The 12,270-nt window shown below is 31.3% G+C and overlaps 1 protein-coding gene across 1 annotated transcript; it reads right to left on the reverse strand.

The window, feature by feature from the left end:
- Positions 1-693: 693 nt before the first annotated feature.
- On the reverse strand, positions 694-9,726 carry LOC118185212 (cuticle protein 16.8-like). The gene is made up of 3 exons (XM_035355036.2): positions 9,644-9,726; positions 6,279-6,332; positions 694-4,516 (listed from the first exon to the last, which is right to left on the reverse strand). Exons 1-3 carry the CDS (start codon positions 9,653-9,655, stop codon positions 4,130-4,132), a joined length of 453 nt encoding a protein of 150 aa, XP_035210927.1. The 5' UTR covers positions 9,656-9,726; the 3' UTR covers positions 694-4,129.
- Positions 9,727-12,270: the final 2,544 nt, after the last annotated feature.

A 12,270-nucleotide genomic window follows, 5' to 3' on the forward strand; every position in this document is an offset into this window, starting at 1 on the left:
TGTTTGAAATGTTTGCACGGAGCCTTTGTAGGAGGCTTCATTGGATGAGTAGCATCACGGGACAGTGTTTGTATCGCCATGCGGTGAAGTCTTGGTGTCTCGTAGATTTATTCCTGTCCCGTCTTCCCGAATCACCAAGCAATCGTATAATGTTTCGGAATTTTATTGCACTTGCAATGTTTTCATTTGAGCCACTTACGTACAATTATGCGTTATGAACGAGGATGAGCGTTTATTTTTTTTTGTCGCAAGTGATGAAATATGTTTGCAAATTTTATAAAAAATAATATAAAATAATTTAATTTCTAGTTAAATTTATTCAATCTCTTCAAAGCATTTTCTTACATTCCCGTTTTCTTTATCTTGATCGCCAAATTAATGAGAAAATTTTCAGTCACCTCATTTTTAGTGTACTTGCATGAATCTGTTACAATATTGCTTCAAGAATACTTGAAATGGAAACATTCTAAATGTTTGAAGAATTTATAGAAGGTTTCCATTTAAAAAAAGTAAATTACTCTGAGTTAATATATTTGTTGAAAATGTGTCGTTTCAGTATTAAATGAAAGGTAATCCCGCTTTGCGTGGCTACGTTAAGCATGGATGAACAGTGAAGGTATTGCTGAATTTCTAATGATATTTCTTTTCTGTTTTTACGCTCTGTTGGCTAACTGTTATCGGAAAGAGATCAAAATGATTGAAGTTTTCTCTTTCAGTCGCTTAAATAAAGACATATCGACACTAAATCAATAGATTCATTTTATTGTGTTTTTTACAAGCTTATTATCTAAAGAATATATGTTTTTTTTTTTCTATTTCTTTGTCTACATTGTGTATATCCTAAATTTAGCAAAAAGTAATGAAAAATATTCAAAACCTGGAAATTGTTAACTGCAAATTATTTTGCCTGAGCAAAGAAGTTTTTGTTTTAATGGCGGGCACCAGCCATTTCAAGCTTTCGCCACCACGAAGTGCAAAAGCGGTGATCACTTTATTATGATGGAATCTAATATTCGGACACTGTTACCTTCTGCTGTTAAGAGATAGACACTTTACATCCATGGTCTGTTCAGGATTTGAACACGGGCGCTTCGGTACGGCAGTGAGAGTCATTAACCACTTTCCCGTCAGTGGCGGCTCTTAGCAGTGGCGTACGAACGAAATCAAAAACGATCTCATTATCAGAAGTATTTGGAAATTTTTATTTGAGATATAGAAAGATTTAAACATTAAAATATACTTCAACATACTTTTATTTACCTTAAACGAAAAATCGTATCAGAGTATTCTTATTTTGCTTCAATAAAATCACAAAGTTTTCACAACGTTTATAGTTCTGAAGAAAGAATATGCATAGTAATCAAAGAAAATTTATTACACATGGACAGGTGCTGATTGAAAGATTTATCTAAGTACAGCATTTAATACTAATCAATATCTTATATTAGAAAAGGCAAATATGTGTGCCGTGGACACAGTCATGTAGTAAATGTTCGCGTTTACAGAGCGGTAAATGTAGCTGTACAATTTTTTTATATTCTCTGTGATATTTAGAATGTAAATTACTGAAAGTATCCAAATGCTTCCTCTCCAGATATCTTCACGTGTAGAAACTGGTACTGCTAAAAGTTGTAAACAAAGTTCCAATTTTTTTTTTTTTTTTTTTTTTAACTTTGCTGGAATGTTTATTCACAAAATTTATAAACTGATAACATCAAAAATACTAATTCAGTATCTTAAAACATTAGGAAGCATCAAAATGGTTTAATTTAATTATTCTTTGTTTCAATGCTGTAGATGGCAATGATTTGTAGAACAATTTAAAATGAAATTCTAAAATAAAATCATTTAAAGAATATGTATTTTATGTAAATAGAGTACACGTCTACAATTTTTTACATTTTAAAAATGTGGGTCTAATAACAATCATAAGACTCGATATGAAATAAAAAAAGAAATTGTATGGAAGAAATTGATTAATGCGATTACAAAAGATTATTCCATTGGTGGTAATAATATAGGTGATTAATGGGATTTTGTGAGCAATAACTTTGATAAGATTATTAATTGGAGTTAAAGGCTAATTTTCTCAAACTGTAATTAAAAATTAATTTGCTTATTGTTCTATAATCTAAGTTTAAATCTTCACATTTTAATTTTTCTTGATCTCCAAACGATTCCTGAAAAATAACGTAGTATTTCTAAAGTGCTGGTGAGTTTGGTGATAATAGAAAATCCTAAAATTCAAAAATAATTTATGAAGTCTTTAAATACAGCTATAGCAACAATAAACAAAATAATTAAAAAGAATCTGGATCTTAAAAAAAATTGAAAAAGAGAAATTTTAGCGGCTTTTGTCTTGGCATATGGGTTAGCGCAAATTAAATGTTGTTAGCACTTGCGTGAGCACTATCTAGCAGTGGATAAATAAAAAATACCTTGCGGCTTTTATTGAAAACGAAATGTATTTATAAGTCTTCTGTAAAATGGTAAAAAATTTCTTGTGATGTGTTTATGATTGTTTCAGACCACTCTTACAGTGGGAAATAAAAATTAAAAAAATGGTAAAATCATCTCATCCTACTATCAGAAAAATGTTTTATATCGGATATAAAATCCCGTTTACTTATTTCAACCACTTTCAAATAGTAAAACTTGCAGTAAGACAAAGCTAGCAACCATATTTCAGAAGCTACAGTAACATTCCTTGAATATAAAAGAAAACGTGCTACAGGTACTGTATGTACACATGTTCAATATATTCCTGCAAAGTCAAAAGGCATATCTTTTTTATAAGCTATTATGCTTTTGGATAAATGAAAAGAATTTTTTTTTCTAAGTGCTTACTTATCGCAGTTACAGTAACAAGTATATGGGGCACCCCGACATCGTCATTGACAAAAATGGTATAGACCGCATATACGAACTATCTAGAGAACTGCACCCTCCCCCCCCCCTCTGGTGCACACCACTGCCAGGCATTTTTCAGAATAGGACAATAGCTTACTTATTACAACTGATAGACACTAGTAAGTAGTTAAAAGAGCAATTAAAAGCAATACGTCACAAAATTTTACAAAATGCTCATTTATCGTGGAACGCGTGACGACAATCCAGAAAGAAAAAGCCATCAAATGGAACATTTAAATAGCATATATTTACAGTTTAAACATCAATTAAACGTCTTTGACATCGTTGTAAATATGTGTTAATACCTTCTCTAGTAATCAAGTAAGTTTGGATTTACAGCATTTTATGTTTGCTTGGTATTTATATGTTCACATTGTACTGAAAATCTTACATCAATAATAAATACAACTATAGCTTGAGATTTTATGCGGTTATATATTAGTGACTTCATAAAGTAAATAAAGTTTACTTGAAATAAATACAGAAAAAGCATCAGTTTATATTTTTAAAAATTTATTGAATATATCACAGACTGAAACCAGCAATACAAATGTTATTAAGTTTTCTCAAAAACAGTTGTCAAAAAGGAGTTGACCAAAGCATTCACCATTCAAGTCATGCCCTACCCCAAAGAGGTTAAATGAATCAAAGAATTGAAAATTAGATAAAGCAAAGTATGTCCCCTTTTCAAATGAGAAGTTCAATACAGAATTAAACTACGGAAAATACACAGTTAAAACATATTTATAAATTAGTAAAGAAGATGTCAGCTGCATAAAAATATACATTGATCCTTACATAATCTGCATAAAAGTGCTCGCATCTAAACATCAGAATCACAGAATGTATCTGAGAAGACAACTGAAATTGCAACACCAGAGTAAATCGCAAAAATTATGTACATACATAAATAAATGTTATTTGATCTTGATACAATTACTGTATCGCAACCAAATTTTTGGGAGAACAAAAAATTCCCCAGCACATTAAAAAATCCCATAAACATTTAAAAGAGACAAGAATTAGTAGCAATTCATTTCTTTTTGATAAAACGAAATAATTTAGCAACTCACACAATAACAAGAAAACCCACGGTATCCCAAAGCGCATTTTGTTACTTCTAACACACAATTAAACAACAGCACTCAAAATTTAAAATGAAACTATGAATCCTAGTTTTCATTTAAACGTAATTATAGAAATCTTTTTTCGTAATTGTTTAATGATGATGTCCATGATGATGGTATCCATGATGATGATGTCCATGGTGATGATGACCGTGGTGATGATGGCCGTGATGATGGTCACCATGATGATGATGGCCATGATGGTCATGGTGATAATGATGAGCACTAGAGTGCAAATGAACATGAGCGGGATCGTGGCTAGCCGTTCCTGGTTCGTTAGTTTTGACATGAGCTCGGAATCCATGATGATCAGCTACGTAGTGAACTTCGCGATGAACTCCTCTGTGGTCTGTGAATCCATAGCTTCCCTCTACATGACCATGGCCGTTACCGTGCTCCTTTCTGTACTGTGATCCATGATGGTCTTTAATGTCATACCCAAAGTGATAAGGATGGGGATGGTGGTGATGATCATGGTGCTGAAACAATAAAAAATAATAATAAGTTTTTAAAGTATTTTTATTGATTTAGATATTTTAAACCTTCTCTTAAGGTTACATGTTACGAGAACGTCAGACTCGTCTGACCTCGTCTTGCATTTAAATTCTATTATTTCACCACCATTTTCGTCTAACTACTGCTTTTCTAGTGAAGAATCACTGAAGTAAATTGCTTAGATAAAGTCCACAAATAATTATTAATTATTAATTAAATGAATCAGCAGGCAAAACTAGTGTTAAGCTCCGCAGCTTAATATTATGGCATATTTTTATTACTATGGCATAATTTCAGCGTTGTTTTTCAGTTATAAATTAGATTATAATTATCCTAAGTTTTTTATAATTTGAATTTACCAGTTTTTACTTTGCACTATATAAGTGATGAATTATTTTATCGAAGCAAACAGTTGAAAGTTTATAGCGTTGCATGATGTTTACCCGGGTAGGTTTTCGAGTAAAAATCTCATGCGAAGTAGTAAAATACACTTTACAAACTACATGAGAGAGCCGACATACTGGCCAAAAGGGCTGCTATGGGTAACGCTAGGGATGCGTTCGATATTCAGGCATCAAAAAGAATTATTATTGGTAAAATCAAGAATTTCTATTATGACTGATGGAAAGAGAAATGGAATATTTTAAGAAAAAGGAAAGAATATTTGTTGAACTTTGAAGTTTCTAAAAATACGATAATGATAATGTCTTTGAAAGTTTTGTAGTGCTGAAAAAATGCACTACATTTCGTTGAAGACTGCGTATTATTGCGTCAGGTTATGGAAAAACATGGTAGCATAAAGAAATTCTATTGCCGCAGGAAAGAGCTTTGATTTGAAAAGGATTTGATGAACTTTATAAATGACAAAAGAACAATATTGGGAATTTTGATTTGATATTTTTAAATGCATTTTTGTTTTAACCTGTGTTGGATGTGCTGCGTTAACCATGAGGCCGATTACTATCGGCCAAGAAAGTTGCAACACACACGTATATTACATTACTTTACAAATCATGACTAGTTGAAATTTCATTTTAATACAAAACCGGGGATTTTAATTTCTACATTTACATAACAAGTCATCTAAAATTAAGTATGGAACGTAACTTCACAAATAAGCTCTCACATACTAAATGCAGTTTTTGATTAATATTAAATTTTGAATTTTTGAGTTAATATCATATATTCTAATCAGAGCTTGTTAAAATTAACAAATGCAGGAAGACTCCCTTTAATTAATTTTTTACCCTTGAAATGGTAATGCATGATACGAAACTCTGCATTTTAAATTCGAGGTATAGTAAATAAACGCAATCGAAATCGATTTTAATATGAACGGCCACCGGCTACAAAGAACAAAAATTGCATTTTAGTTGAATGATCTTATACTGAAACGTCAAATCTAATTTTTGTGTGTTTTGTATTTCAAATACAATGACCTTTTAATATTTTTCACGGCTGCTTTTTATCTACAAAGAAGAATGTTATTTATCATCCTGGTTCTCAAAAATATCATATTGAATGTAATATTTTTACTTCCAATAATTCTGTTTAGATTTATAAGCCACCACTATTTTCTTTAGGACACTATTTTTGTTTTATTAGCTATCATTGTGTCACTATTTATTAGCTATGATTATTTTGAACAATCTACCTTTCCTAAAAAGCAAAAGTAGATTGTTCAAGAAACATAACTTTACACCAAGAGAAGGTAAATGTTTAAGAAAATACGTTAATTTAACTTACACCATGATGAGGATTTGTAAAAACCAGGCCACAGAGAGCAGCTATAAGAAGAAACTGAAAAGAAAGTTTATAATAAGATATTTAATATATGAGTGAACTATTTATGTCTCTTAATTAAAAATCAAACACATCGACTTTAAAAAACAAAAGATATTAGACTCTAGGGTAGCTTGTTCTGGTATTTAATTTTTTAGTCTTTTATAAATGTCGAAGGAGCGTATTTTATTAGCAGAATATTTCCCTATTAAAAACACTCAGACAATTAGAACAGTGAATTTATAATATCATACTATTCAAAAGTTCAATCCTATCTTTAGTATTAATAAGTTCGCATATATAATCGAATTGTGAAGTTTCACATAACCGTCCAAATAGTTACAAAATTTGAATAAAATGACGTAATAAACCTTCATTAGCATAACTCTATTAAAACCAGCGTTAGGTAAAATTTCGAACTTGATTTTATCTATTACATAATTGTCAATGCAATGAGACACTTAAAATTTGCACTCAGACATACTTTATCTTATTTTATAATATTAATTAATTTTAAAAATAGGTGGATTAAAATAAAATTAATAAGCAAACGCATTTACAAATTTCAGTTATTGAATAAAGAGGAATTAAAATAATTCCTCACCTTAACAGGTAAAAGGTAAATGTCCGAAGTAATTAAATTTGAGATTATAGCATCATTCTCATCCAAATCCTCAATTTCATTACAGGAGGAAAAAAGTATTTTTTAATTTCTATATACATACCTCAAACACGTAATGAAAATTTAGTTCAACTTTCTACAAAGTTTGCAAAATGGCTATTCACCCATTTTTAACAACGATGCAGAACTGCAAACATGATTTACTTCAACAGCATTTTGCATATGCTAAATAATCTCGTTGTTATCATTCATAAGAACAATTTTGCAATATATTTATTTCAGTGAGGTTCAGAGTATTGCATTGATCTTCTAATCATTATATTAGTTACGTCTGTAAACCCCCTACCCTCTTAATCTACGGTTTAATGAATTATGGCAAAGCACAATGGTGCTATTTGCCTAAGAAGAGGGATGCTTTTGTGGATTACTTTCTAAGGGATACCAGCTAGCATACGCGTTGGACATGGGGAAAAACACAAAAACCCCCAATGGCCAGCAGTTTCGCCTTAATTCGAGCCCAGGTTGGAAGTGTTGTTGTTGTTGTTGCCACGAAGTTCCCACGAAATTCCTCGTGGCAAGGAGCGCTGGAATATGCCTGCCGTTGGCAACAGCCTTGAGCCCCATTCAGGTGACAGTGCGATTTAGCTCACTCCGCCCCCAATTTTGATGGAGAGCACCCCGGGGGGGATGGGTCCGAGGGTCTCCTACCCCTCTCCTCTTCCACCAACCACACGAGAGGATCTTCGGCTCGCCGCATATTTAGAGTGCCTCCATGCCGCACCAACACTATACATTTACAAAGATACATGCCTTCTCCGGGCCCTTCGGCACGGCAGTCGCTAAGCACAGTCGCTTCGGCATACGCTAACCACTATACCGGTTGAGCGGCTCCAGGTGTGAAAACTACCAGTGTCCAGCGATTTTACTACTCAGCCGCTAGTGGGCCACTTAGCTACGGAGGCTGGTAAAAGAATACCTCTAGAACAGTATTATTATGAGTTTCTGGTGTGTATTAATGGCAATAAAGCATGATATTGCTTAATAATTAAGTTTTAAAAATTAAATATGAAAATAATTGGGCAAAAATCAGCTTTCAGCTATAGCGATTCATTCATCAAATGAAAAAATGTCTAGAAACGGGAAAGAAAGCAATAAAATAGAGGAAGATAATTGAAAATTCAATTGGATATCTAAATAAGCTTTTTTAGGTAATTTCTTTAGCTTGCAGTCGATACGTAATTTTACTTTTTCAACGCATAGTAATAGTATTAATGAGGTTCGAATCACAGTAACTTCATATTGTTGCTAGTTTTATTAAAGATAATCAGACTGTAATAACAAGGAGTATAGTTATCGTTTGCTCTAATGGAAATAGTCAAACTAGAGCTAAAGAAATTATACAAAGAAACAATCCAGTTTATACTTCAAAATATCAGAAAAAGTTAAGAAACTCCACACAGCAATAACATGCCAGATCACGATTCATTTCCAAGTGCATTTGTTTTCCAAATATCATTTCCAAAGAGGTATTACATATTTCTCTAAATTTATAAGTTTCTATAGCAAAAGACTATTGGCAAATCATTTATGCACCGTCAGCTGAATGTTGCTTTTTCAAAAACGTATTGTAGTTAAAAGAACTTCAATAAATTATGACAAATCTTTCAGATAGTTATATTGAGGAAAATGCAAATTTAAATTCACGTGAAGTATTAAAAAGCAACAGGAAAAATATTTCAGCTTAGTTTTTGCCTTTTTCTATTTAAATTCAAAGTTAAAAATGAGCTATCGTGATATGTGAGACAAACAAGATAAGTTGTGTGTTGAAATGCTACCACTGTTCCGATTGGTAACATATTGAGGTGAGCAGAAATGGAATTTGGTCTGCTTCACTCCAAAAACCAGAATACAGGAAACCGGCGTTTCCAGAAAAATGATTTTAAAGGTAAGGTACAATACATGTAAATTACAAGCGAAAAATGTAAATCACTTGTTTGGGTATGGTAGTTACGATATAAGAAGCATTTTGGTTTGGTTTGGTTTATGTGGTTACGGCAAAGCCTCGAGGGCTATCTGCCGAAAGGGAGGGATAACTTCAAGGAAAAGTGGCTCCTATACATGATACACATGAGGAAAACCATAGGAACTCCCATGCAGAACCCGTTCGAGGAACTCGTACCTCTGGACCGAACTACCAGTGTTCAGCGGCTTTACCGCTCGGCCGCTGGTGGGCTTAAGAAGAATTTAGAAGCTGTTCCTTAGCAGATTTGCTTATCACTATTATTACCATCTGAATTAAACAGAAATTAATCCATTGAAATTTCTTCAAAAACTTTTAATTAAGAAGTACTTCTTGTTTAAAATTTCATTAATAACAAAAATTTCAGTTTCAGGGGCTGAAATAAAGAACTTCAGTAAAACTGTTTCAAGGCATCTTGGAATTTCGCAGTTATGTTATGCACATGCAAATTTTACATTTTATCTTATTTTAGAAAATGATATGTATTAAGAATTAAAAATTCTTTTACATTGTTTTGTTTAGAGATTTCCTATATTTATTTGGAACCAGGTATTAAGACAGATTCCTTAATAAATTTTACAATTACGAGTTATATTGTCAACTGCATTAGTAGTATTAACGATAAATTTAATACTTAAATTCACCGAAAAAAATTAATATTTTGTATATTACTCAAGAAAGTATTACCTTAGCGACCATGGTGAATATCCGAATCTAAAGTAGTCAAAGGAAACAATCCAATCCTTGTGTTATGTTTGATTGACTGTTTGCTTTTGCACATATTTATATATCTCTGAAAATACATTGGTATTGCAAGGTACGACATTGTCGTGTATAAGCGTACCTTCAAATCAATACCAGAAAGAATTTTAGGTCACTACCACACCCGTTCTATGTGCAAACAAATAGAAAATTTAGTCAACCATTTAGTCAAGATCGCAACGAATTAGTTTAATAAAAAAAGTGTTAAATGTTTTTAGGCGGAAAACATTCTTTGTTTACATATAACAGAACTTGTTTGGGGAAGTTAAAAAAAAGTTTAAAGTTGATTTTGGAGTTCACTGCCTTTCACTTGAGTGAACTTGGACAAAAGACTGTTACAGCATTGCCCCCGAATACTATTACTGTCTCTTTTCTTAATTTTGATGTTGGAGTTCTATTATAGAAGGTTATTATATAGTTAAAAATGTATATAATAGTTAAAAAGGTCTATTCTCTAAATTTTGAAAAAGAGGAGTAAAAAACACACTATATTTATCTATGATTGACAGTAACATAGTTTTCAATCAAATATACTGCGCTTTATCTTAGAATAGTAAAGCCAGGTTTTTTTATTTGATTGTTTAATGTGCAAAACGAACTTTTTAAATAAAATATGTCAGGTTTTCGAAAAACGTAGTGACCAGGTATCCGTTCAAATATTTTTCTCAAACATATAAGTCATATTTAAATTTCTTAAAAAGCAAGTTCAAGTTCATAGTATAGCAAAGTTGCTAATGTTCAAAATGTTTCAGAAAATAAATTCATAAAAATTAACTAGAATGTTATCGATATGAGCCTTAATAAATAATACTTAGAATTTTGTTTAAAAGTCCCAGTATTGTAAATAATGAGGATTCCGTAAAAGTTACTAACATTTCCTGTAATTCGCGTAGTTTAAAAATTTCAAACCATTGAATATTCTTTATGATTTCATTATTTAAAAACAAAATATCCTTCATCTTCGCATGCAAAATTGATCAATATAATACTTCACGAACACTTTCATGAAACACGGAATTCCAAACTTTTGTACCGAAACATAAAGTTTTAAATTTCAAAAACTATAATTAGTCGAAGGGGAAAATTGCCTAGAAGGACTATTCATTTTATTTTGGCATTTTTGCGTTGATTCACTACAAGCCTTGTTTCAGTTTTCAGATTGTTGCCACCAAATATTATCACCCTGTATTATATTTGAAGAAATTAAATAATGAAGAATCTTCATAAATGTATGTATGTTTCTCGCATTGCGATAAAACAACGGTACCTAGAGTCATCAAATTTTGACTAACGTTATCCTCCTGTGAATATGGGCATCTGAAAGCGCAAATTTTAAATTTGGAATTTGTTTTATTATCAGTTTCATATTTTGTAGACAAAAATGTTTTCGAACAGTGTTGGTATTGCTCGCTTAGAAATCGATTAGTTTTTTTAATCAAAAATTCGTTGAAGTTTTGCAAAATAGGAATTCGATGATAAAATAAATTTCACATTCAAATTAGGGCTTCCACATGCCCAAACTCAAGGATTTCAAAGCGAGCCATTGCAACGTTGTACAGAAAAAAATTATCTCCAACGCGCGAGATTGTGTTTCAGAAATTCTAAAGATATGCTCACTTAAAAATTATTTTGCGATATTGCTCTTAAACTTAATTTTATGGTTTAAAAAAGGATATTTAATAAATAAAGGTAACACACAAATTGCTAAAAAAACGCCCCTTTGGACGTTATATGAAATCTGAAACCTTTCAGATTTTATTTATTTTTAAAATTTTAAATTACAGTAAAATTATTTAAAAAAGAAATTTAAACTGCAAAACCCATAGTTTGAATTTAAGTTGGTAATAGGCATGAAAAAATCTATTGGCTTCTGACTCCAAATTAATCTTTATAAATTAGAACTCCTTTATTTAAATAAACTTTAGTCCGCAGCAGATCACAAAGTCTCTTTATTCGTTCTTGAATACTTTCACAAATTTTACATATAGTGTATGAAACATTTTATTTTTAATTAGCGAAAGCATAAAACTTTTTCCTCAACTGGAACTATAATTCTAAGGAGATATTATATAAATTTTTAATATTCACTCATGATGTTTAACTATGGTTGGAAGTTTTTCATAGATTTTTAACTCACTTCCAAATAAGTTATCAAATTCGCATTTTGCTTACTTTCACGCCTCTCATCCCGCTGTGAAACGAATTTATATCTATTCTTTGCCCAGATTTGGCAACACGCTTTGGAATCATTGTTAATAGAATTCGGTTGCTAGACTGTAGCTCACCTATAACTGTTTTAACACTTACTTTTGATTTAACTTTGTAAGAAGATTAGATGTTTCTGTTGAGATATTTAATTATTGTTTGTTTGAAACTTTTTATTCAATTTCCGCGCCATTTGCTTACCGGACAGTAAACGCATATTATTTGTCTATGAAAATGGAATGTGATGAAGCGATTGTTTCAAAATTCGATTTACATTATTTTTTTTAATTTTAGGTCAATGCATTAATATTGTTGTAAATTTCAATAGATGCTTAAATTTAATAACT

Source organism: Stegodyphus dumicola, chromosome 5 (genome assembly GCF_044657685.1).
Source record: "Stegodyphus dumicola isolate Sdum_Otavi_A_Nest chromosome 5, ASM4465768v1".
NCBI classification, from domain to species: Eukaryota; Metazoa; Arthropoda; class Arachnida; order Araneae; family Eresidae; genus Stegodyphus; species Stegodyphus dumicola.